Genomic DNA, 24,612 nt, shown 5'->3' on the forward strand with positions numbered 1-24,612 from the left:
AAGAAAAGAAAACAGAAGCAATATTGTAACAAATTTAACTAAGACTTTAAAAACAGTCCACACCAAGAAAACCTTACAAAAAAAAAAAGAAGAAGCAGGGTTCTTGGTACTCTGGCAGTTTGATTCTCTCACCCTCCCCCCAGACCCTTCACAAACACTCTGCCCATCCCTTTTGTGGCCCAAGAAAACCCTTGTGGTTAATGAGTCTCAGAAAAAAATGAAGTGAAAGTTTAAGTAAAAGAGACAATATCTAAAGAATGGAGGGGGCAGGGCACAGAAGACCCTCCACCACGCCAGTAACATAGGATAATATTTCCGGAGACCCTACAAAAATATTCTGCCCATCCCTTCAAAAGCACCACCCATTATCCCCACATCACCCATCAAAAACTCCATGTCTTAGTGGAGTGGGCAGTGACCAGAGTGGAGTCTCCGCCCTTAAAACAGAAAACGGCTCTGAAAACAGAGCTGCAGGTTGCCTGGGTCCACACGGGTCCCTGGAGATGTCTCTGCCACCGCTGCTGCTGCTACTGCTGCTGCCGCCTCCATTCCTGACCCTGGAGCCCGCCAGGGCCTCGCTGATCCGGTACTGGGGACCCCCACCACCCTCAAACCTGGGACAGATGCTCTCCCTCTTGCCCTCAAGTCCAGGGCTCCCCAGTTCAGGGACTCCAAACCTGGCACCCCAGCATCCATGATTCCTATCTTTTCGGTTCCTGGGTCTCTGAATTGGGCTCTCACCCACTGAAGGCTCCTCCCTGATCTCTCCTGAGACCCAAGCCCTTTCAGTCCAGGGTCCTCCACCCTGAGACCCTGGGTTGAGGCCCATCCCGAAGTACACATTTTTGGAAGGACTCTGCTGGTCCCACTCTGAGCTGTGATCATCTGATGCTGAAATCTTCAGACCTGTGACACCCCTCTTCCAACAAAACTTGGAGAGACAGGTCTGTGACATTTAAATTGAGACTCCCCCAGTTTTTCATCTTCCAAACTGTTGAGGTCTCAAGAAGTCCCGTTTTAGGGACCCCTATGAACTCACCCCCACCTCTGATGCCTCCCCCAGTCTTTCCCTTCCTCTACTCTCTTCTCTCCACTTTCTGGAACTCTTAATGGCAAGAGGGGGTCTACTCTTCCAGGAAACATTTTATCCCCACTTCATATTCTTAAGCCTCTCAAAGATTGAGTCATGGATGGCGGGGAGCGGGGGGATCGGGGGAGGGCATTGCGGAGAGCAGAGCCCCAAGGAGAAACTACAAGCAGGTACAGAAAGATTACGGCACGTGATGTTTGCTAACCTACTTTTTCAACCTAATAGATCATGGCCACTTCCCAAGTTAATGCAAAGAGACTCTCTGAGTGTTGACTCAGGACCAACAGCACTGGCATGAGCAGGACCCAGGAACCTGGTAGAAATGCAAATCTTTGGGCTCCGTCCTAGACACCTACTCAATCAGAAAGTAGCAGTTCTAAAATTTATTTCACTTTTGCTGCTGCTGCTGCTAAGTCACTTCAGTTGTGTCCGACCCTGTGCAACCCCAGAGACAGCAGCCCACCAGGCTCCTCTGTCCCTGGGATTCTCCGGGCAGGAGTACTGGAGTGGGCTGCCATTGCCTTCTCCAATTGCACTTTTGAATATGTACTTATTTGGCTGCACCAGGTCTTAGTTATGACGTACAGGACCTTCTCTTCGACATGTGGGATCTATTAGCTGTGGCATAGTACCTCTCAGTTGAGACATGTGGGATCTTAGTTCCCTGACCAGGGATGGAACCCACGCCCCTTGCAGTGGGAGCTCAGAGTCTCAACCACTGGATGCGCTGGGACTCCATTGCTTTGCACAGGTTTTCTCCAGTTGCGGCGAGCGGGGGCTATTCTTCGTTGTGGTGTGAGGGCTTCTCCCTGCAGTGACTTCTCTCGTGGGGGAGCACGAGCTCTAGGCCTGTGGGCTTTGGTAGTTGTGGCACATGGGCTTAGGTGTTTCGTGGAGCGTGGAATCTTCCTGGACCAGGAATGGAACCCATGTCCCCTGCACTGGCTGGCAGAGTCCTATCCACTGTGCCACCAGGGAAGTCCTATATACATTCTTTTTCCTATTCTTTTCCATTATGGTTTATTACATGATATTGACTATAGTTCCCTGTGCTATACACTAGGAACTTGCTGTTCATCCATTCTATATATATGATATTGATAGTTTCCGGGACTTTCCTGGTGATCCAATGGCTAAGACTCCAGGCTCCCAATGTAGGGGGCACAGGTTTGATCCCTGGTCAGGGAACTAGATCCTCCATGCCACAACTAAGAGTTTGCATGCTGCACTTAATACATACCACAATTAAAAGATGCTGCAACAATGGCCACTACCCCGTGTGCAGTAACTAACACCTGACACAGCCAAATAAATAAAATATTAAAAATATTGACAGCTTGCATCTGCTAATCCCAAACTCTCAATCCATCTGCCCACCCCGCCCTGAATATGTTAGAATCTTGGGAGAACTTCATGTACGTCCATTCTGGAATGGCTTATTTTACATCATTTGGAATGTCTTTTATTGAAACATTTTGGGGAGAGTCTGTTTGGGATGGTTTGCTCTTGGGAGAGTCTTCAGGGGGAATCTGTCATTGTGGTTTGGTAGGTGTTTGGTGGGGGTTTTCTGGAAGGTCGCTTTTGTAGGGCTCCTGGCAGTGACCCTGATGCTTGGAAAGGTTGAAGTCTGGAGAAGAAGGGGACGACAGAGTTTGAGATGGTTGGAAGGCATCACCGACTCGATGGACATGAGTTTGAGCAAGCTCCAGGAGTTGGTGATGGACAGGGAAGCCTGGTGTGCTGCAGTCCATGGAGTAGCAAAAGGTCGGATGTGACTGAGTGACTGAACTGAACGGGTAGTGACCATTACTCCAGGACCATGGAAATGTTTACACTGTCATCATATCCTCTTTGGGGCAGTCTGTTATGGAGGATCTCTATAAAGGGTAGCTCCTGAACTGTTGGCATCTCTTCCCCCACAGGATCCCACTTCGAAGAGTCAATATTGGATTCAAGGCCCTGAACCCACCGAGGGGATGGGAGAAGCTAGCGGAGCCCCCCAGGTTGGCGGCTCCATCCCCTGGGAACAAGTCCCTCTTTGTGCCTCTCTCCGATTACATGAACGTAAGTCACAGCCCTACAGAGGCTGCCCCCCCAACCTCCCCCAGCCCCCACCCCATCCTTCCTGCCTTCAAGTCAAGCTCTTCATCCACAACCTCTCCTGTTTTGCCATCAGGTCCAGTATTATGGGGAAATTGGGCTGGGGACCCCCCCACAAAACTTCTCTGTCGTCTTTGACACTGGCTCCTCCAATCTCTGGGTTCCGTCTGTGAGATGCCACTTCTTCAGTCTACCCTGCTGTGAGCTTTCATAGGGGAAATTAAGGTTGAACTCGGGCAAAGGGAGAAGGGGGGCGGGGCCTGGTCTTAGGGTTTTTGAAGACCTGTTCCCTTCCGACACACCCTCACAGGTGAGTTGGCCAGAGGGGCAGGAGGCACCGGGAAGACCCCTCTTCCCCAGTGACGTCTCCCTGACCCTCTAACCTAGGGCTCCACCACCGCTTCAACCCCAAAGCCTCCAGCTCCTTCCGGTCCAATGGGACCAAGTTTGCCATTCAATATGGAACCGGGCGCCTAGCCGGCATCCTGAGTGAGGACAAGCTGACTGTGCGTGACGTTTTTCCCGGGACGGCGGGAGCCTAGAAGCAGCCCATTTCTAACATTATCTGGCTTAGGGAGGGGTTTGGAGAGGCGGGTCCTCCTGGGTAAACAGGCAGACAGGGCTTCGGAAATGGGAGGCGGGGCTTCCTGGAGGAAGGAGGGTGGGGCGGGGCCTCCTAGGCAGCGGTGGGGCTTTTCCAGGCAGAGCTTCCTAGGCAGTTGGAGGTGTTCACAGCTTCAGGGGGTTTTGAGGACCCGATCTGGGATTCATGCCCTGGTTTGGGAGACCTCAGAGTTATGTAGGTAACGTCCTCCTGGAAGTAACTCACTCCTTTTGAATCTACCCCAGATTGGGGGAATCACAGGTGCAACAGTGACTTTTGGGGAGGCTCTGTGGGAGCCCAGCTTGGTCTTCACTTTTGCCCACTTTGATGGGATACTGGGCCTCGGTTTTCCCGTTCTGGCCGTGGGAGGAGTTCGGCCCCCGCTGGACAGACTGGTGGACCGGGGCCTACTGGATAAGCCTGTCTTCTCCTTCTACCTCAACAGGTAACGGATGAGGGTCTACCTTCCGCTTAAGTTCTAGTCCCAAGAAGGAAGTTCTGCCCTCCTTCAGGAAGTCCCTTGCCCAATAAAGGAAGTCCCACCCTCCATTCAGGAAGTCACTGTCCCAATAGGAGAAACACCTGGACCCTATTCAGAACTTCCACTCGCTAAGCAACACCTTGAGACCTATTGAAGAAACTCACCATCATTTAAAATGTTCCACATTTCAAAACTCAAACCAGGAAATTCCATACCCTACCCCATCAAATACTGAATTTAAGAACCCCATTTCAGCATAAAGAAATCCCAATTACATTTGGGAACACACATCAGAAGTCAGGAATTGCCCCTTTTAACCTAAGAAGTCCCATCTACCTTTTAGGAAGCTTAAGCCTTACACTCAAAAAACCCCAGGTGTCATTCAGGAAGTCTGCAGGGAGGAAATTCTATGTCTTTTAGTTATCTAGATGTCCAACCCAGGAAGTCCCATCCACTTTTTTTCTTTTTGCCCGGTCAGCATAGTTCCCCAACTACAGATCGGACCGGTGACCCTTGCAGGGGACGTGCGGAGTCCTAACCACTGGACTGCCAGAGAATTCTTCCACCTAACACTTAGTAGATCCTGTCCTTCCACACTTCTGGGAAGTCCTCACCCGAAACCCCCATTCCCACTCTCAGTCAGCTGAAGTCTAATTCCACTGAATGTCTAGACATGCAATTCAGAAAGTCTCATCATCCACCTGGGGTGCCTCACTCCTCTCAATCATGCCACCCAGAGCCAATTCAGAAATCTCAATGCTCTATTCCCCTCAAAGTCCTACTTTCTATGGGCAAATCAAGAAGTCCCATGCCCACTTCAAGAAGCCCCCCAAGACCCTGAAATCCTAACCTCCCCCAAGAAAATCCCCATTTCTCTTCACTTCTTGCCTTGCTTCCAGTCCCCACATTGAGGTCCTGCCTGCATCCCACTATCCCACCTAGAAACCAGACACCACCCCTTTGGCAGGAAGTCCCTCCCTTGGCCTTTCCTGGGGCTAACAGGAGAAATTCCCATGACTGTCTGCCTCTGCAGGAACCCTGAGGCAGCTGATGGAGGAGAGCTGGTCCTGGGTGGCTCAGACCCAGCACACTACATCCCACCCCTCACCTTTGTGCCAGTCACGATCCCTGCTTTTTGGCAGATCCACATGGAGCGGTGAGGAACCTGGCCTCCTAGGTCTAGGAGGAGTGGGCTAGAGCCTAAACTCCATGGTCCTGGGGAAAGGGGAGTTGGGGATCCACATTCCTGGGTCTGATGGAGAAGGGGTTGTGGGCCTGGACTCCTAGGTCTGAGGGAAGAGAGGGCTGGGGGTCTTGCCTCGTAGGATGCCCGCTCTAATGACTGCCCCCTTCTGCCTCACAGTGTTCAGGTGGGCACAGGGCTGACTCTCTGTGCCCGGGGCTGTGCTGCCATTCTGGACACAGGCACGTCTCTCATCACAGGACCCACTGAGGAGATCCGGGCCCTGCAGAAAGCCATTGGGGCAGTCCCCCTGCTGATGGGGAAGGTGAGGACCTGGTCTGGTGCACATGGGCTGGGGAGACTCACAGGGATCTAACAGTGGTCACTGTACAGGATGCTATGGCCTGAGGGTGGGAATCAGATGGGTAGGAGGGCATCCCAGGGCAGAAAGCACTGGACCTTGTGAGTGGGAGGTTGGAGGGAGTAGTGGGAGAAAGCAAAGACACTTCCCTAGAGTCTATCCTGAGTGTCACAGTGCATAGGAGAGGATGGTGATCCAGGTTTACTGGATGAGAGTGAGTGAACATAATGAGTATAAGACTAGTTACATATACCTGCAGGCCCAATATGGCCCGTGAGCCACCAGCTTTTGATTTTCAATTAGAGGTAAAGAGGACCTGATCAAATGGGAGCCTAGGATAAGTGGCAACAATTATACAGTAGTGAGGAAGAGCCAGTAAGGCTACAGAAGACAGGAGATCTTGACCACACAAGGTCTTTAACACCTAGTTGCCCAAAATGGACATGACCCTGCGGCACTGGGGAGTCACAGAAAAAAATTGAGCCGAGAAGGAATCCCTCATTTCGGACTTGTTCCTCTTTTTCCTCAGTACTACATCGAATGCTCGAAAATCCCAACGCTCCCCCCAGTCTCCTTCCTTCTTGGGGGGGTCTGGTTTAACCTCACGGCCCAGGACTACGTCATCCAGGTAGGTGGCCGTCATAATGACGTCAGAGTGGCGCGTTTGGAAGGGTGGGGCTGGGAGTGAGACGTCACTAGGTCCAAGCAAGCGGCACAGAAACACGTCTAGGGGTGGGCAGGGCGAAGCTCTGGCTCCTAGGAGGAAGGCAGGCCGGTGAGCGTGACACCTGTGACTGGTCTTATCGCCCTGTAGATTACTCGGAGTGGCTTCAGTGTCTGTTTGTCCGGCTTCATGGCTCTGGACGTGCCTCCGCCCTCAGGGCCCTTCTGGATCCTCGGTGATGTCTTCTTGGGTAGCTACGTGGCCGTCTTCGACCGTGGCGACAGGAAAAGCGGCGCCCAAGTTGGGCTCGCCCGCGCTCGACCTCGCGGAACAAGACAGTGAAGGGGCGAGCTTGCGCAGGCGCAGTCCTTAGGGTGAGGCTCTGGTTGGGCGCATGCGCACACCCTGATAGTAAAAGATTTACTATTTACATCAAACTTATCGAGGTCGCTTCTTCTTCTTCTTTTTTTTTTTAGGGGGAGATTTTAAGGGGAGAAAAAAGTTAGTGTCCGGCTCTCTGGAGTTGAGACAGAAAGGCATTACTCCTTTTCTACCAGATCACACCAGTGGAAGGATCTTGTACTACGAAGCCCATGAAGCCCCTCGCCTACACTGCCTCTCCTCAAAGGCACCCGACGCCGCAGAGCATCACGGACGTTGTAGTCTGAGCGGTGTTCACGCTCTGACGTGGGCCGGCGTAGCCACAACACGCGTAGGAGGCGACAGGTCGCGACCGCAGCGACAGGTGGCAGTGGGGGGGGGGTGTCTGAAACCGTAAAGGGTTTCCCAACCTTTGTTCTAAGGGGAGGGCATACCGTTCCCGCACACTTTATCTCCTGTTCCTCCTCTCGACCTTTGGGATTTCGGGACCCCTGGGTACGCCAAAAAGGCGGGGCTTGAAGCCCCCGGGTGGGTGGGGGAGCTGAGCCGCCCCTCCTCCGGCGATGATGTCACTCCCCCCTCCGCAGCCTCTAGCTGCCCAGAGCTGCCGGGGTTGGGTCACCCCTCCCCCCACCTCCAGCCCCGGATTCCCCCATCCCCGCCCCGCCTCGACTTGGGGTGAGTACGGAGGAGGGGTGGGGGGAGAAGGCTCAGGGTCTGGGGGTGGTAAGACAGCCCAAGTCCCAGTTTTGAAGGCGGGGGACAAGGGAGACGGGGACTCAAAGATTACAGCGGAGAGGTACTCGGAGGGTCTCTCGGAGGGATCAAGGATCCGAGGCAGAGAGTTCCCACATTTTCAGCTTTAGTGCCTGGGGGAGACTGTCCGTCCTGGATTTGGATCTGGTAGGAATGTGGGCAGAGGAACAAGGAAGGGGTCTTGGAAGTCAGAAACAATTCCAGGGCTTTGGGGAATGAGAGAGGGAGAGTTAGGAGGGGGCGCCAAGGATGATGAGGGTGAGAGTTTGGGGCTTTCAGGAATTTTGTGTCTTGAAGGCCTGGGAAAGGATAGATGGGGAAGGAGGAGGGGTGGGGAAATGGTCTGAAGACGTGAACATTGACCTCCCCTCCCCTGGTGTCTGTCGCCAAAAATCGAGTCCACTTCCCTCTGGTCTGTTTGCCAAGCTGGTGTCCCATAGCCCAAGCCCTCCTTATGCCGTCAGAAGCCTTCCGTATGGATGGAGAATCCAGGCTCATAAATCCCCCCTCATACCCCGGTGGGGCCTGGAGAGGGCTATATGGAAGTGAGGGCATCCACGTTTCCCAGGGCCTGATGGAATCTGGATCATCCTTGACCAAACCTCTTCCCCTCATCCCATGGTCTCTAATCCCGAGTCTCATTCCATATTCTCCCCTATTTCAGCCTCCTCGCTTCTTCCTCCTCCCCTCCCTTCTGCCCGGGCACCTTCTTCCGCACCTTCTGACCTTTGCAAAAATGCTGATTTGGTAACTTGATCCAGTGCCTGGCTGCTGTCAAATGCAGAAAAATACAGAGTTTGGGTGGGGTTGGGGGGGAGGGTATAAGGGGGGATACTTGACTTAGGTCCTTACCCCAGCGCTTACTCCCAGCCCCTAATGCCCACTCAACCCCTTTACTAGGATCCATCCCCACCCCCACCTGCCCCCAAAGCCTCACTCAACGCAAGCCCATTCCTTCACCTCAGGACTCACAGCTTCTGCCTAGGGATACACCAGAATTTGGAGCAGAAGAAGAGTAGGAAGTCCCGATGTCCTCTCGGGTCCCATGGGAGCTTGAGGACTGCCCGAGAACACTGGGTCAGGGGGCAGTGGGGGATCCTAGGTCTGCGGGTGGGGGAGTCGAAGGAAACTACCTCCCAGATCCGCAGGACGGGCCCCACTTCTGCAATTCTGCAGTGACGCAGCCTCGAGTCCTGGCCAGGATGAGGGTTAGAGAGGGTGATTCAGTGGGAGCCAGAGAGAGAGGGACAGAGATCCAGGAGAGGGACAGAGGCCAAAGGACAGCAGAACAGAGCCCCAAAGAAGTGGAGACAGAGACCCAGAAAAAGGGGGACAGATTCAGAAAGGGGTCAAAGAGGCACGGGTGAGAAGGGGGTAGAGACGCAAGGGAGGGAAAGAGACAGGACAGAAAGAGAAAAGGCAGTGACAGAGGGGCGAAAGAGACGGAAGAGGGGGAAAAGACGCAGGGAAGGAGGTGGTCAGAGAACAAGAGCTGGGGGGACCGAGACCCAGAGAGAGGACGGAGGAGACCCTGGCGGGAGGGGAGTATTGAGGACAGAAACACAAAGAGGAAGGACAGAGACAGGAAGGAAAAGAGACCCAGAGAGAAGAGTTCAGGGACCCAAGAGAGGAGAAAGAGGCCAGAGAGAGAGAAATCAGAGAAGAAGATAGAGGCCAAGAGAAAGACATTGAGGGTGGAAGACCCCGCCATGGTCCGGGGAGAGGAGATTGAGGCTTAGAGAGCAGAGAGGTAAGACTCGGAGGAGGGGGACAGAGACCCAGAGGGAGCGCAGAGACTTAGAAAGGAGGGGTCAGAGTCTCAAAGGAATAAGGGCAGAGGCGGGGGGACAGATATTCAGAGAAAAAGAGACACTGATGAGAGACACAGAAGCCGGAGCGGGGATGTGTAGGGAGGCGATACCAACCAGCCGCCGCACCTGCCGGGGATAGTGCAGAGCGGGGAGGCCCGCAGCCCCTGACCAGCCCCCTTCCCTCCCACAGGCACCGCCTCCGGCCGTCGCAGCCCCAGCAGCAGCCGCTGGCCCGGCCCCTGCCCCGCGCCTGCGCTCTACTACCCGGCGGCTAGGCCCGCCCAGGGGGCGGGGCCGGACCCGCTGCTAGGCGGTCCGCCTAGTTCTGGTCCCGCCCTCCGTTGGCCCCGCCGCGGTCTCCCCGCCCTCTCTCCAGGACGCTCTGACACCTGACTCCGCCCAATTTCCTATCGGCCCCGCCTGTTTCCTCAGCCTAGACTGTGCTTCCCGGTGTTTTATTGGTTTCTCCCCTCCGCCTCCCTTAAGACTCTCCTCACCAGTTCCCATCCATCCCTCGGTTCTCCTGGCTGCAGTCTGCCGTTATCTATACCTTGTCCCCTTTCCCTCACCGCGTTACCCCCTTTAAGGCCCTGCTGATCCTTAAGACTCTCTCCCAGGTTATTTGGCCTCCAAGACTTCCCGTTGTAGGTTCCACCGCTCCGTCCATTCCGATAGCCTTGTACTCTTTGCAGGTCTCACATTTTCCTTAGCCATTCTCTACACTCTTAGCCCTGCCCCGCCCCCGCCTACCCTGGTTGCTTTCAAGTCCGTTAAAGCCCCTCTCCTCTCTTAGTCTTGCATTTCCACAGGCAATTCAAGACGTTTTCTACCATTCGTGGACCCCACCCACCTCTCACAGTCTCTTCCCATCCATCCTGGCATTCTTCTGGTCCAGGCCCGGTTAATCGGGCCGAGTTTGCAGCTCCGACCCGGTACTTTCTTTACCTCGCCTCCTCCATTAGACCTAGTCAGAAGCTCTCAGGTTTCCAGGCCTCGCCCCATTCCGTCCCCTCTCTACTGGGTCTTAGTCCCTCTTCCCCTTTCTCTTTTCCTTTTCAGTCCAGCCTAGTGCCACTCTTCATTTCCAGTTCTCGCCCCTCGCCCAGTCCCGCCCCCTCACCCTCCCAGAATTAGGACTTTCTAATTTCTGTGGCCCTGCCTCTTCTTAAGATCCGCCCTGCCCCGTCCAAGCAATGTTAGGATCACAACCCGGCAGTCCCCATCTGCCCCACTCCACCAGGTACTGCTTGCCGGCGCTTTAGGCCCGTCTCCATCCAATTCGGACGGCCATCCGCCTTGTGGCCCAACCCCTGCCTCCGCCAGTCTCGGTCAGGCCCCTTTAAATAGCTTGGACAAGTCCTATTCCTCTATCCGCCCCGCTCCTTTTTTTAGTTAAATCAGATATCTTTCTCACATCTAGCCCCGCCTCCTCTGTTCTCCTCCTAGTGCGGCCAAACCAGGCAACTTTCGCGTCCCATCCAGCCCCTTTAACACCTCGCTCGGCCCCGCCCCTTATCTCAGAAAGACCCAATCGGTGTGTCGCATGTGCGGCCCCGCCCCGTCCGGCAAGTCAGTGTTGGAGTCTGGGTCCTTTTCTCAGTTTAAGCCCCGCCCCCATCCCTTCCAAGGCCAATCAATTCAGCTTCTCCCTCCCTTCGGCCCCGCCCCTTTCCCCCATCACCTCCTCTCACCCAGTCACATCTGTCTCTCCCCCGTGGCTCCGCCCCCACAGCGCCCCGCCCCTGCCGCTCCGCCCCCCATCCAATGCTGAGCTCAGTCTGCGTCTCGTCCTTCCGCGGGCGCCAGGGGGCTAGCAAACAGCAGCCGGCGCCGCCGCCGCAGCCGTTCGAGTCCCCGTCACCGCTGCCCTCGCCGCCGCCGCCACCACCGCTGCTGCAGCAGCAGCAACCTGCACAGCCCGGCCCCGCCGCGTCCCCGGCGGGCCCCCCGGCACCCCGCGGGCCCGGGGGCCGGCGCGCCGAGCCATGCCCCGGGCTGCCGGCGGCGGCCATGGGGCGGCACGGCGGCGGCGGTGGCGACAGTGGCAAGATCGTGATCAACGTGGGCGGCGTGCGCCATGAGACGTACCGCTCGACGCTGCGCACCCTGCCGGGGACGCGGCTGGCCGGCCTGACGGAGCCCGAGGCGGCGGCGCGTTTCGACTACGACCCGGGCGCCGATGAGTTCTTCTTTGACCGGCATCCGGGTGTCTTCGCCTACGTGCTCAACTACTACCGTACGGGCAAGCTGCACTGCCCGGCCGACGTGTGCGGGCCGCTCTTCGAGGAGGAGCTCGGCTTTTGGGGCATCGACGAGACCGACGTGGAGGCCTGCTGCTGGATGACCTACCGGCAGCACCGGGACGCCGAGGAAGCGCTCGACTCCTTCGAAGCACCTGACCCTTCGGGCGCCGCCAACGCTGCCAACGCCGCGGGCGCCCACGACGCGGGTCTGGACGACGAGGCGGGCGCGGGCGGCGGCGGCCTGGACGGCGCCGGCGGCGAGCTCAAGCGCCTCTGCTTCCAGGACGCGGGAGGCGGCGCCGGGGGCCCGCCAGGGGGCGCGGGCGGCGCGGGCGGCACGTGGTGGCGCCGCTGGCAGCCCCGGGTGTGGGCGCTCTTCGAAGACCCCTACTCGTCGCGGGCCGCCAGGGTGAGCGCTCTCTCAAAGCCCCCATCCCCCTCCCCTCTCCTGGAGCTCCCAGACCCTCAGGGCGCTCCCTATCCTCGCCCTCAGCCCCTGGCCCCTCTCAGACCCTCCTGGTCTCTCAGCCTCCCAGTTTCTTAGAAGCCTCTTACCCCATTCCTGGGTCTTCCGTACCCCTCTGAACACACCCACCTCTCTTGGCCATCCCCAGATCCTCAGAAGATGTTTCTCCAACCTTGAGAGCCCTCCAGACCCCTTTCAACCCCACCTTGCTTCTCTAGTCCATCCTAGACCCTTAGAAACTTCTCCGATGGGCCAATATCCTAAACAACCTACCTGAACAGCCCCACCCCCGCCTTTCCTGGACCCCTCTAGAGAGCTTTCAGAAGACCTTTCCTCAACCCTCAGAGTCTTCCCAGCCTCTTTTCACCTCTTCTCACCTCTCTGGGCACCTTTCAGACCCTCAGCGAACTCTCCCCTAGCCTTCATTTTCTTGGACCTCCCTAAATCCTCAGAAGACATTGCTTCCTCACCCTTAAAGTGTCCCAGGGCTTGTGAACACTGTCTCCATCCCCTACAGACCCCGTGAAGCCTGTTCTTCAGTTCTCCAACCTTCAGTCCTGCAGGCTCTCCCAGCACCTCTCTCATTCTCCCTCTGCCCATCTCCAAATCCCCTCCCTCTTTCCAAGTTTGCGTCTTCTGGTTATCTTTGAGCCCTCCTGCTTCTTCTGCCCTTTAAGTCTCAGAATAGTTCTCACCCCACTCTCAGAGCCCCCCAGACCCCTCTGAACCTCCAAACCACTTGCTCCTGCTAGGACACTCCCCCGTCACCCTCACTGCACGCTGAGTCTTGGGGCATCTTCTCTCCTGGATCCCTGCTGCCCCCTCTGTGTTTCACATCCCTTCTCGCATTCTTCACACCAACTCCTCTCCTGAGGGTTTCTCAATACAGCTCCAGACTTCCCCCAAAGCTTTCACACTCCTCCTCAACGTCTCCAGAAGAGTCCCGAGCCCCCAGAATGTCTTTCATCTCCAGAACTTCCCATATGCCCTCTAGAATCGCTTCTGCCTCATCCACAGATTCTCCCAGCTTCTCCGTTCCATTGTTTAAACTGCATAGCCCACTTTCTATCTCTGGGACAACCCCACCCTCACCCCCATCCTCAGCCTCCCAGCCTTTTTCCTAGTCAGTAAATGACTTTCCTTCCTGCTCCAGAACTTTTACCTAACCTCAATCCTTGGGACCCTCAAGTTTTCAGACCCAAAACTTCCTTCTCAAAATAGCTCCCAGTTCTTTCTGGTTTCTTTCCACCTGTTCCCCCATCCCCGGCTCCAATCCCTGCTTGCTTCATCCTTCTCAACAACCTCCGCCCCCCCACTACCCAGTCTGAAGCCTAGAACTGGGCTCCTCAGCCCTTCCTGACCCCTGTCCCTGCAAAATGAACCAAAGAGCCCACACTCCAGCCTTATCCTCTCTCCCGCCTTATCGCCCTCAAAATTCTAGACTACCCCCAAAGATCCCTTCATCTCCCCGCTAAAAAACTTTCCTCAAAAATCTGTAACTTCTTTGGCTAAATAGCTAGCCTCCCCACTAGTTCTCACTTGAACCTCTTCCTCCTCCTAACTTCCTCCCTGTGTTGATGGAGAGAGGACAGTTCAAGATAGGGGGAATAAGAAAAAGGAGGGAAAGAGGAGAGACTCCAGCCCCCCTCCTAGCCTCTTGGGGACCCAAACACCCGGAGTAGCCGTCCGGCACCCTCCCCCCACCGTGCCGCGTCCTGGGCCGGGAAGGACGCGGAGCCGCAGTGCCGCATTCACGCCGGGGGAGGGAGTGAGAGGGAGGGAGGGGGGCCCGGAGGCACCGCATAAAGTTTGTTCCCCGGGAAGCGCTGAGTTGGCAGGATTTGGGTTTGGGGTGGAGGGAGGTGGGGGAGAGGAGGTGCGGAAGGGACGTGGCCCTAGATGCCCCCTCAGGCCTCTGAGAGTCACCCTCCTTCCATGGCCTGGGGAGCCCTTCCCTCTTGTGACCCCATTGAAGGGTCCTGAGGTGAAGCTAGGGGTTCAGGACAGCTCCGGAGGACATTTATTTACTTTACAGCTGTGTTTTGAGTGTCCATGTAGTGTCAAGCACTTTCTAGCCTTCAAGTGAAAGTTTGAGAGTCGAGAGCTGAAGCCAGAGCAAAGCGGAGGGTCCGGTTTCCTCCCCCCTCGCTCCCCTCTCCGTAATCTCCCCTTTCCTTCTTACAGGTACTCCATGCTCTCCTACCCCTTCTGCTTTTGAACCATCTTGGGACAAGGGGGTAAACCAATCCTGACGCTGTCCAGCTGCGCACTGCGGCGGGTGCCCACCTTTCTTTCTGTGTCCTGGGAGGGAAGGAGTTACTCAAGCTTCTGGCCTGTGGCCTCCCTCTGTGAAGCGGCACCGCGGCTGCGCACCGGCTGTTCCGCTCCGGCCCGGTAGGGGTTAAGACTGCTCCCAGTCCCTGCGGCTGCGCACTGCGGCGGGGGAGCTGTCCGTGGTGCTAGCCACCGCGCGCCCCGCCCCCTGGCCTGGCCGGCCCGCCCCCACTGCGGTGCCGCAGCCTGCGCGCTGCGCCCGGTTCGGAGTGGGGTGCGGGGCGGGGGGCGGGACCGGGCATGCGCTCTGCGCCGGCCTCTGGCCTCTTAAACCACTGCGGAGAAACGAAGAGGGGGGTGGGGCAGAGGGCCAGCGCTGACCCTCCCTCCCCCGAGGCTACCCCAAGGTCTAGGGTCATTTCTGCAGCCTAACACTGGCTCTCCTCTCTTCTCTGCAGCCCTGTCTCTCTCTTCTCTACCTATCTGATTAAAGCTCCCTCTACCTCAACGCCCATCCCCTTCTCAGGACTAACCCTACTGCTTTGACCTCCCTTCTATATATTTGATAAAGCCAACTACAATTCCTAGAGGCCTTCAAGATCTTGACCCTGCCTTCAGTCCTCAAGGCCTTCATCAAAACCCACACCATTGTGCGCTCAGGACACAGATCCTTCCCCATCTTGAAATGATCCAGGCACCCATACCTCTGAACCTCCGACCAGTCCCCTCACCTCTCCTTGGACCTAGCCCTACCCTCTCCCCTTCTTCTATGCCCAAGCCCCAGACATTCCCTTCGTTTCCAGAGCCTTAAACCCCACCCCTATCATCTTCCCTTTTTTTCAGTCTTGACCCTTCACTTTCTTCTTTCTTCAGAGCCCTGACACCGCTCCTCTCCTCTGTGGGTCCACCCCTTTGCTGTTTTCTCTGGGTGAGGGCCTCACCCAGCCTTCTCTGTTTTCTCGGACTCGGTCATTAGCATCATGGTCCTTAAACATTGGCACCTGAGGTCTCAATCTTGGCCCCCCTTTAACTGATGCCCCTATACCCTAACAAAAGCTCAAGCACTGGTTTTGGAGCCAAGTCCTTTGTATATTCATCTAATGTAATCCTAACAATAATCCTGTAAAAATAAAACACCAAAACTTGAGGTTCAGAAGGCTTAATCTCCTTGCCCAATTAGGCAAAGAAAAAGCTGGATTCAAACCCAGGCTTTCCTACTCTTAACCACCTCCTGGTTCTGCCTCCCCATCCACCTTCTCCCCTTCCCCTTCCCCTTCCCCCCAGTTCCAAGGCAAGCCCCAAAGCCTCTGAGACACAGGATGCATGATTTTAGTCTCCCTTCCCCCACCCCCCAGCAGAATCATTGGACCCTGCCAGGGACCCCTGAGATATGACACAGGGAACAGGAGGGTGGTGGTGGGGGGGGAGGTGGTCTAGGAGACAGAGCACAGAGCCAGAAATTGCTGTTTCTAGGAAAGAAGTGGACCATCTGCTGCTGCGGCTGGGGCCAGCTCCTCTCCCGAGCTGGGGGAGAGCTGCCTCTGATCCTTTTGCAAGCTTTAGGGAGAACAGGATGCAAGAAGCAATGGACGCATTGGGGCTGGGACACCTGGATTCCCCTGGAGTTTGGGTCTGAGAAAGGGGCCACTGGGAGGGTCTTGGGTAGATGGCTGGTTGACCAGATGCCTGGGTCACCTTTTGCCCTTTTTCTCCCACCCTGCCCCACAGTATGTGGCCTTCGCCTCCCTCTTCTTCATCCTCATCTCCATCACCACCTTCTGCCTGGAGACCCATGAGGGCTTCATCCACATCAGTAACAAGACAGTAACGCAAGCCTCCCCGATCCCTGGGGCTCCGCCGGAGAACGTCACCAATGTGGAGGTGGAGACGGAGCCCTTCCTGACCTACGTGGAGGGCGTGTGTGTGGTCTGGTTCACCTTTGAGTTTCTCATGCGCATCACCTTCTGCCCAGACAAGGTGGAATTTCTCAAGAGCAGCCTCAACATCATTGACTGTGTGGCCATCCTGCCCTTCTATCTGGAGGTGGGGCTCTCAGGCCTCAGCTCCAAGGCCGCCAAAGACGTGCTGGGCTTCCTGCGGGTCGTCCGCTTCGTCCGGATCCTGCGGATCTTCAAGCTGACGCGGCACTTCGTGGGGCTGCGCGTGCTCGGCCACACGCTCCGCGCCAGCACCAACGAGTTCCTGCTGCTTATCATTTTCCTGGCCCTGGGTGTGCTCATTTTCGCCACCATGATCTACTACGCCGAGCGCATTGGCGCCGACCCCAACGACATCCTGGGCTCCAACCACACCTACTTCAAGAATATCCCCATCGGCTTCTGGTGGGCCGTGGTCACCATGACAACCCTGGGCTACGGAGACATGTACCCCAAGACGTGGTCGGGGATGCTGGTCGGGGCGCTGTGTGCCCTGGCCGGGGTGCTCACCATCGCCATGCCGGTGCCCGTCATTGTGAACAACTTCGGCATGTACTATTCGCTGGCCATGGCCAAACAGAAGCTGCCCAAGAAGAAGAACAAACACATTCCCCGGCCCCCGCAGCCTGGCTCGCCCAACTATTGCAAGCCCGACCCGCCCCCACCACCCCCCCTCCCTCCTCACCATGGCAGCGGCGGCATCAGCCCCCCACCCCCCATCACCCCGCCCTCCATGGGGGTGACTGTGGCCGGGGCTTACCCACCGGGCCCCCACACGCACCCCGGGCTGCTCAGGGGGGGAGCGGGTGGGCTCGGAATCATGGGGCTGCCTCCTCTGCCGGCCCCTGGGGAGCCCTGCCCATTGGCTCAGGAGGAAGTGGTTGAGATCAACCGGGCAGGTGAGGAGGGGTCACCAGGGGTGGAGGGGGGTGGAGTGGGCAGGCAGAGGTGGGGTAGTGCTGAGGGGGGCAGGAGGTATGTGCTGAGGCTCGGAGGTGGTCACCAACGGACACAGGAAAGAGGAAAGGGAACAGCAGGTGCTGAGGCCAGAGAAGAAGCAGGGAAGCAAGCAGTGATGGAGAAGCAGATTTCGTGTGAAAGAGTTTTAGGGAGAGACAGACCTACAGCCAAGGTATTCAGGGGGTCTGGGGGGAGGGCAGAGTGATCAGCCATATGGTGAGAGGGACTCAGAGTAAAGGGGGGTGGTTCAGAGAGACATGGGGAGAGAGTTTCACATGGGAATCGAGGACCAGAAACAGGCCAGGGGCAGCTGCAGCTTATGTGATGAAGGAAATGAGAGGAAAGTTGACTGAGCCTGTGCGTCCCTCCCCCCAGGGGAGTCTGTGTCTCAGAAGCAGGGATTGGGGCGACTGTCCGGGGGGAGGGAGAGGCTTGGGGGGCCCCACCCCCATGCCTTAAATAGGTCAAGAAAGGGAGCTGGGCCGCCCGGCCCCCCATCTTGCTCCCTCAGCCGCTGACCCAGTTTCACACCAATTATAAATAGCTGGAGTCAGAGCCTAGGGGACCCCCACCTCCCCCTCCCTCATCTGTCACCTTCCCAACGCCTCCCCACTGTGCCCTTGCCAGCGTCCAACACCCCTCCCTAGACAACCACCTCCCAGCCTCCTCATCCCTCCCAGCCACCCTTCCAAACCTATCCCACAGCACGCACCCAACCACAGCTGAACCTCATTCAGTCCATTTCAACCACGCAGCCCACCAGTACCCAGCTCACTTCCCAGCCACCTCTTCTGTTCCCATCCCTCCAAACACCCAACCCCCTGGTCCAGTGCTGCCCTTCTTGGCACCCAGTGCCTGGCCTGACTCCACTTCCTGGCCTTCAACACCCTTCCCTGCTGTCCTTCCCAAGACTCAACACCCTCCTGGCCATGACCCTGCTCCCCAAACCCACCAGCCACACCCCCCTGACCCCCTGCACGTCTGGCACCCTCTCCTCCACAAGTTCCCACACCTCACTGTCGCCTTTGTGTCTCTGTCTGCCCCTCTGAACACAGATCCCCGCCCCAATGGGGACCCTGCAGCTGCTGCGCTTGCCCACGAGGACTGCCCGGCCATTGACCAACCCGCCATGTCCCCGGAAGACAAGAGTCCCATCACCCCTGGGAGTCGGGGCCGCTACGGCCGGGACCGAGCCTGCTTCCTCCTCACCGACTACGCCCCATCCCCTGATGGCTCCATCCGGAAAGGTGAGGTGCCCTCCACTGGCCCCCACCTGGGATCCTCCCTCTCTGCCCTCCCCTAGGGGAGGGCAGAGAGGGAGATGGGGGAGGAGGTGCTGGACTTCCCTTCCCCCACCTCCTGGCCCCCAATTCCCTCCCTCTCAGACTCCCTCCCCCGAATTTCCTCACCACTGACCCTTCACCTGTCTTTATTGCATCTCCATTTCCCCCCCACCCCACCCCACCCCGGACCCTCTGGCCTCTTCCCCCACCCCCCAGCCACTGGTGCTCCCCCACTGCACCCCCCAGACTGGCGTAAGCCAGGCCCCCCAAGCTTCTTGCCCGACCTCAACGCCAACGCTGCAGCCTGGATATCCCCCTAGTGGACGAACCCCCTCCCCCCGGGGTAAGTAGCCCCCACCCCTGTGAACCCCTTCCCTCCCGACTAACCCATCTGAGAACATGCAGCCCCCACTGACTGAGACTCCCACCCCCTCACTGTGAACAGCTCCATCCAATTAACCCCCAGCCCCGACACTGACCCCACACCCATCTGCCCAGGACTTGCCCTGCCTCTCACTAACTGCTAGAACTCACCCCACCCCTTCCCACCATGTGCCTGACCCCCCCACCCCAATGGCCTCACGACTGACCTCCATCCTCACCCCCATCCACATCTCTTCCCCTGCCTCCCCGCCATGGTTTTACTTTTGTTTGTTTAATCAAGAAAAGGGGGCATACACCCAGGACGTTCTTCTGAGTACAGGATGAGGTGAGAAAGACTCAGCCACTTATGCAGTCACTTGTGGCTTGGACAGCACTTACCAAGCACCCACATACATGCTCCCGGTGCTAAGCACAGGGAATCAACGGGGAGCACATCAACCCTGTCCTCTACCCCCAGTTTGGTGGGAGAGGCAGACGCAGACCCAGACCTGAGGCAGGAGAGCAGGCTGAGCTGAGGAGCCCTGTCCTGGGATCTGGGAAGGAGCAGGTCAGACATGCGTGTGAACAAGCTCTGGGAGCTGGTGATGGACAGGGAGGCCTGGCGTGCTGCAGTCCATGGGGTCACAAAGAGTCGGACACAACTGAGTGACCGAACTGAACTGAGGTCCACTCTGGGACTTCATGAGGAGGCACTGGAGTGGGGAGGCTGAGGTGGAGGCTGGGGTGAGGGTCCCAGGGGAGAGGACAAAGCCTGAGCCAGGGTCAGAGCTCCAGGGATGGGGAAGAAGAGAGGCAGAGGAACAGGGCCAGGACTGGACAGTGGGGAGGTCAGAGAGAGAGTGAGGGGACAGCAGGTGAATTATTCAGCAAACATAACTGCACACTTTCCACATGCCATATATTCTGTAATCCTCACAACAACCCCAGCTAACCCCTAACTTCATTCATTCATTCAGCAACTAATGATTGCGGGTGGAGTTCCAGGCAGTGGAGATTTGGCAGGGCGCAAAGCACACATCTCCCATCACAGAGCTGATACTCTAGAGCCCTGTGACAATGTACTATAGCCAAGGGCCAAACCTCTCCGCCAGTTGCTTTGTAAATAAAGCTTTATTGGAACACGGCCACTGTGTACAACAGCAGAGTGGAATAGTTTCAACAGAGATGTATGTTATGGCCCACAAAGCCCTGGAAATATTGACTATCTGGCCCTTTACAGGGAAGTTCTCCACTCCATGAGTGGGGGAAACAGAAAACAAACAAGATAATTACTCTAACCAGGTCAGATAAAGGGGGTCTGTTAAGGTCTTTCTGAGAAGGCAACCTAAAACTTGAAGCTCAAAAAGGACCAGCGAGCAGAAGAAAGAGCAAGTTCAAAGGCCCTGAGGTGCTGAGGTGGGATGCCCTTGGTTTGTTAAAGGAATAGCAAGGAGGAAAGTGTGGTTGGAGTTGAATGGCCAAGAGGAGAGGGGAGGAGCCTAGGGGGAAGTGTTTTGGGCCATGGTGAGAGGCTGGGTTTGATCTTAAAAGTGTTGAGAAGCCACCTGAAGGCACCTGGTCCATCACTTATTCATTCAACAAACACCTATGAGTCTTCCTTCCAAATGCAGCTTAAAGAATCCCTAGCTACAGCCTAAGGAGATGGCAGAGCAGGACTCAGGGAGCCTCCAAGGAGAACCACATCTAAAGCCCCTTCTTTCACGGCCCTTTCAGAAGCTCAGAGAGGGCCATGGCCAACCGCCAGCCACAGAGCAGATGCAGGACAAGAAGCAGGCTTGCGGGCTCCTAGTCCAGAGGGGACTGTCTGGCTCTTCTTGTTCCATTCCTGGACCTCTCCTGTTGCAACCTCACCTCCCCCATCATCCTCCACTGTCATCTCATTACCAACCCCCACCTCCCTGTTCCCATCTCAGCCCATCCCCCGCTTGCACCCAGCCGTGTTGCCTACTCCCTTTGTTCCCCCACCCCCAGGTCTGGATGGGCCCCTATGAAATTGAGGGATGGGGCAGGAGGACTTGGGAATGTGGGTACGGGAGGAGTTGGGGGATTGGTGGAGGTTGGCTGGGCGGGGGGGGGGTCTCTGCTTCTTTTGCCTCTAATGCCAAAATCCATTCATTGAACTCAAATAATGGCTGGAGCTGATGGGGCTGGCTGAACTCCCTCCCCCAACTCCGTACCCCTTCCACACACCTGTCTTCCTCTTTTAACTTCTCCTTCACCCTCCACTGTTCCCTAGCCCCCCTTCTTTCAAGACCCTTCCTCCTGACCTGGTCCCCACCCACCCCATCAGCCCCCTTCTCTGTCTTCCCTCAGGTGCTGCTGGGTACAGCACCTGACCCGCATCCCCCCCTCCTCCCCAGTATTCCCCCTCCTCTCTCCCTTCATCCTCCCCCCACCCGCCCCAAGCCACCCCGGAAGCTCCTTCCATATTTGATGTCTCTGGCCGCCCCCCATTTCACTGCTCCCCTCCCGCGGAAAACACCAGAGAGGAGGAAGAGATCCCGGCGTTTCTCCGGCCCCCCAACAGTGAGGCTGTGTTGGGGGGTTCTCCCTGGCCACCCTCCCCCCGCCGTGACTCTGTGTATTTCTGTCCCCAGCTCTTGTCACCGCCTGAGACCTCGCGAGACCCTCGATCCCCCCCTGCCCCTTTCCCCCAGGTTAGCAACTGGGAATGGCTGGGAGGGGGTGACTCCAAGATACTGGGCTTCCGACTCCCCCCCAGGCCCTGTCTCCTCCTGTCAAGATGCCCACGTCCAGAGTGACCCCTTGGTACTGGCTAGGAAAGCCCTAGAACAGCCCAGATACTGGCAGAACTCTCAAGACATTCCTAAGTTTTCAAGAAACCCCACACCTGCCCCTAAGCCTTAAATCCCTTGAGTATCCAGATGCTATCAGGACCTTCCCATCAGAAGGTTCCCATCTGAAAGCTTGAGCCTTTAAAGACAGCCCATTACAACCTTCGGCTGAGCCTTGCCGACATCAGACTGCTCTTGGAGCTGTCCTTCAGCACCACCCTGCCCCCGCCCCGCCCAGGGGGGTACTGCCGACTTGTGCTCCATTCAGCCCCTCACAGTCCACACCGCAACGCCCCGTCCTCCTCTTTCTCCGTCTAGGTTAGCCCCCCCACCGCCTGCGGCCCCACCCATCGCCTCCCAAGCCCTCCCCACCAGCTGCTCGCCCACTGGCATTCCACCCAAGCTCCCTCCCCACGCCCGTGCTGCCCACCATCTGCCTCGCTGCCCTCCCACCTTTTTGCCTCAGACGAGGGGGCCAACTAGGGGGGACGGGGGTTGGGGGGGCGGGCGGTGGTGGGGGCAGGGTGGAGGAGGCTCGGTGGGTGCCACCTTGCCTCCTAACCCTGAGTCTCTCCCCCCTCCCCATGTCTGCACCTTTCTCCTCGATGCCAACTGACTGTCCGATTTGTTCACTTCTCTCTCGTCTCCTTGGTCCGCCTCTGTCCATCTACCCGTTTCCTGCCGTCTGTCGTCTTGTGTCCTGGTGTCCGGCTCTCTTGTCTCCACCGTCTCTCTCTTGCCTTCTGTGTCCCACCTTCTCCCTCCACCTCTTCCTGTCTCTGTCTCCGTCTCTCTCTCCATCTCGTATCCCTTCTGTTTGTTTCTCTCCTGCTTCCCTCTGTCTTGGGGTCCCGCTGTCTGCTGGACCCTCTGCCTGCACCCGCATCTCCTCTCTTCCTTTTGTGTTTCTGCCCTTTCCCCCGCCCCCAGGTTACGAGAAATCCCGCAGCCTGAGCAGCATCGCGGGCCTGAGCGGGGTGTCCCTGCGCCTCGCCCCCCTTGCCACTCCCCCCGGCTCCCCCAGGGCCGCCCGCCGCGCTCCCCCAACCCTGCCCTCCATCCTCTAGCGCTCCCCTCCCCCCCGTGGGGGGACTCGGGGGTGACAGGGAAGAAGGTCAAAGGAGCTGGGGGTGGGGGGTGGGGGAAAGGGGTTTTTTTACAAAAACAAAAACAAAAAAAGTCATTAATAATATGCAACGGAGACGACGACGCCAGCAGACACCCCCGGGCCCCTCACCCAGACCTGGGCCCCCAGGATGGAGGGGGAGGAGCCAAAACCCATTCCCCCAACTCTGCCCCTCCTTAAAAAAAAGCCTTCTCAGGTCTCCAGAGCCATAGGAAACCCCCGCCCCCCCCCCCCATCAACTCGTGTAAATACGTCCAAATTATGCCAATCACATTTTGGGTCGCCTCCCCCCAACTCTGCATGCCTCCTCCAACCTGGACCCCCGCCCTCTCCAACTCCACCTCAGCAATAAGCCGCGGGGGGCTGCATGCCGCGAGCAAGGGAAGGGACATTCTGGGAAGCGGGTGGGGACCTTCAAGAGGGTCGGGCTGGCCTTTAAGCCACACCACAGGAGGGTCTCTTAGCCTCCTACCCTTCACCCCAGGGGGGCAACCCATCACGCACTGATTTTTTAAAAAATTAGCAGCAGTGTGGGGGAAGGAGGAACAGTCACCCAAGCCAAAAACGGGAACTGAGCTCAGATGGTAGAAGCGGAGGCATGAAGGGGGGGCGGGGAGGGCCTGCGGACAGCTGCTCCCTCAGCCTTTAGGAGCATCCCGCTGGTGAATTTCACTCTTTCTTCCGCCTCTCCTACCCACCCACCGCCCCCAACCCCAGGGATCTGCTCGCCTCTATTGCTGCATGGACTCAGACCTCCCATCCTGGTATTCCTGGGATGTTCTGGCCCTAGCACACAAAATTCCGCAACACCCCCTCCAGATTCCCAGGACATGAGACCTGCCCTCAGAATTCCTGAGGCCGATTCTGGCACGCATCTTCCAAATCCCAGCACGCTCCTGGGACTTAACCTCTCTGCACACAGATGCTACCCAGCCCCCAAGTCCCCCCTCCCCTCAGTCCTAACCCCTGGGCTGCATCCCAGCACCTCTCAAACCTCCAAGACTTGACCCAGCCCTTGAACTCACGTTCAGCCTTTGGGATGCTCCAATTTTTGCCACACTCTGAACACTTCCTGGACACCCTAAACCTGACATCAGACATCCAGCTCAGGTTCCCCTGACGCTAGAATTTTCAAGATAGGTTCAACCTGTCTGCAATTCCAGGGAACCAGATCTTTCCGGGACACCCCCCTTCTTATGGATAACCCTGTCCCCTCCAAGATCCCCTTTCTTTAAATGGTGTCCCAAAGGCACCTTCATAGACGCCAATGTTTCCCAGAGGGTCATATTTGCACCCCTGGCGATGTGCTAAGGTTTTAAGCAGTACAAGGACAAACACTTTTTGTCTTTCCTGGCATTTTGCATATAAGCCTGTAAGTCCAGATACTGCTGCTTGGCCAGGACACCGTTTATTTAGGTTAGAGGTGTCTACATTTAAAATGTAGAGACTGTTCCCGAGTGGAGGAACGCTGGAATATCAGAAGCTTGGGAAACTGACATATCCACCCGGGCTGGGGGTCCAGCTAGCCCCTCCCCCACGTTCCTCAACCCCCGACGCTCGCGGGTGGAAAATCATTTCTTACATCCCATCCTGGCTCAAGGATGCGCTACCTCCCCCATGCCCAGAGACCACACCGGTCCCAGAGTCCTTAGGGGACTCCCCTTTTTGGAGTTGGGGGCCCACGGAATTAGCAACCTCCCTCCCTCTGCTCCC

General features: G+C 57.1%; 2 protein-coding genes across 10 annotated transcripts; both read left to right on the top strand.

Annotated features, from left to right (window-relative positions):
* Nucleotides 1-394: 394 nt before the first annotated feature.
* On the top strand, nt 395-6,974 carry NAPSA (napsin A aspartic peptidase). 5 transcript variants are annotated; one of them, XM_070387264.1, is made up of 11 exons: nt 437-586; nt 2,678-2,854; nt 3,013-3,154; nt 3,267-3,390; nt 3,578-3,696; nt 4,040-4,239; nt 5,309-5,431; nt 5,639-5,783; nt 6,349-6,447; nt 6,634-6,857; nt 6,960-6,974. In XM_070387264.1, the coding sequence occupies exons 2-10, from the start codon at nt 2,748-2,750 to the stop codon at nt 6,823-6,825; spliced, it is 1,251 nt and encodes a 416-aa protein (XP_070243365.1). In that variant the 5' UTR covers nt 437-586; nt 2,678-2,747; the 3' UTR covers nt 6,826-6,857; nt 6,960-6,974. The 5 variants fall into 5 exon arrangements, with proteins under 5 accessions (XP_005905100.1, XP_070243366.1, XP_070243365.1 ...); XM_070387263.1 differs by lacking the exon at nt 6,960-6,974 and having other exon boundaries at nt 6,634-6,929; XM_005905038.3 differs by lacking the exons at nt 2,678-2,854; nt 6,960-6,974 and having other exon boundaries at nt 395-586; nt 6,634-6,926.
* A 66-nt stretch (nt 6,975-7,040) lies between these two features.
* On the top strand, nt 7,041-22,839 carry KCNC3 (potassium voltage-gated channel subfamily C member 3). Of its 5 annotated transcripts, none has more exons than XR_011467602.1 (7): nt 7,041-7,542; nt 9,622-12,083; nt 16,143-17,250; nt 18,367-18,558; nt 18,811-18,937; nt 21,576-21,635; nt 22,704-22,839. XR_011467602.1 is itself a non-coding variant. In XM_070387245.1 (6 exons), the coding sequence occupies exons 2-5, from the start codon at nt 11,196-11,198 to the stop codon at nt 18,912-18,914; spliced, it is 2,292 nt and encodes a 763-aa protein (XP_070243346.1). In that variant the 5' UTR covers nt 7,041-7,542; nt 9,622-11,195; the 3' UTR covers nt 18,915-18,937; nt 21,576-22,354. The 5 variants fall into 5 exon arrangements, 1 of the variants encoding a protein (XP_070243346.1); XR_011467605.1 differs by having other exon boundaries at nt 18,841-18,937; XR_011467604.1 differs by having other exon boundaries at nt 7,041-7,228.
* The last annotated feature ends 1,773 nt before the right edge of the window (nt 22,840-24,612 follow it).

This window comes from Bos mutus, chromosome 18 (assembly GCF_027580195.1).
Source record: "Bos mutus isolate GX-2022 chromosome 18, NWIPB_WYAK_1.1, whole genome shotgun sequence".
NCBI classification, from domain to species: domain Eukaryota; kingdom Metazoa; phylum Chordata; class Mammalia; order Artiodactyla; family Bovidae; genus Bos; species Bos mutus.

Bases quoted from the DNA above. Each gene is read 5' to 3' on its own strand.
- NAPSA (XM_070387264.1), top strand. From the start codon at position 2,748: ATGGTTGGAAGGCATCACCGACTCGATGGACATGAGTTTGAGCAAGCT. The intron at 3,155-3,266 runs GTAAGTCACAGC...TTTTGCCATCAG, and splicing joins CTCTCTCCGATTACATGAAC to GTCCAGTATTATGGGGAAAT. The intron at 3,697-4,039 runs GTGCGTGACGTT...AATCTACCCCAG, and splicing joins TGAGTGAGGACAAGCTGACT to ATTGGGGGAATCACAGGTGC.
- KCNC3 (XM_070387245.1), top strand. From the start codon at position 11,196: ATGCTGAGCTCAGTCTGCGTCTCGTCCTTCCGCGGGCGCCAGGGGGCT. The intron at 12,084-16,142 runs GTGAGCGCTCTC...CCTGCCCCACAG, and splicing joins ACTCGTCGCGGGCCGCCAGG to TATGTGGCCTTCGCCTCCCT. The intron at 18,559-18,810 runs GTGAGGTGCCCT...CCCACCCCCCAG, and splicing joins TGATGGCTCCATCCGGAAAG to CCACTGGTGCTCCCCCACTG.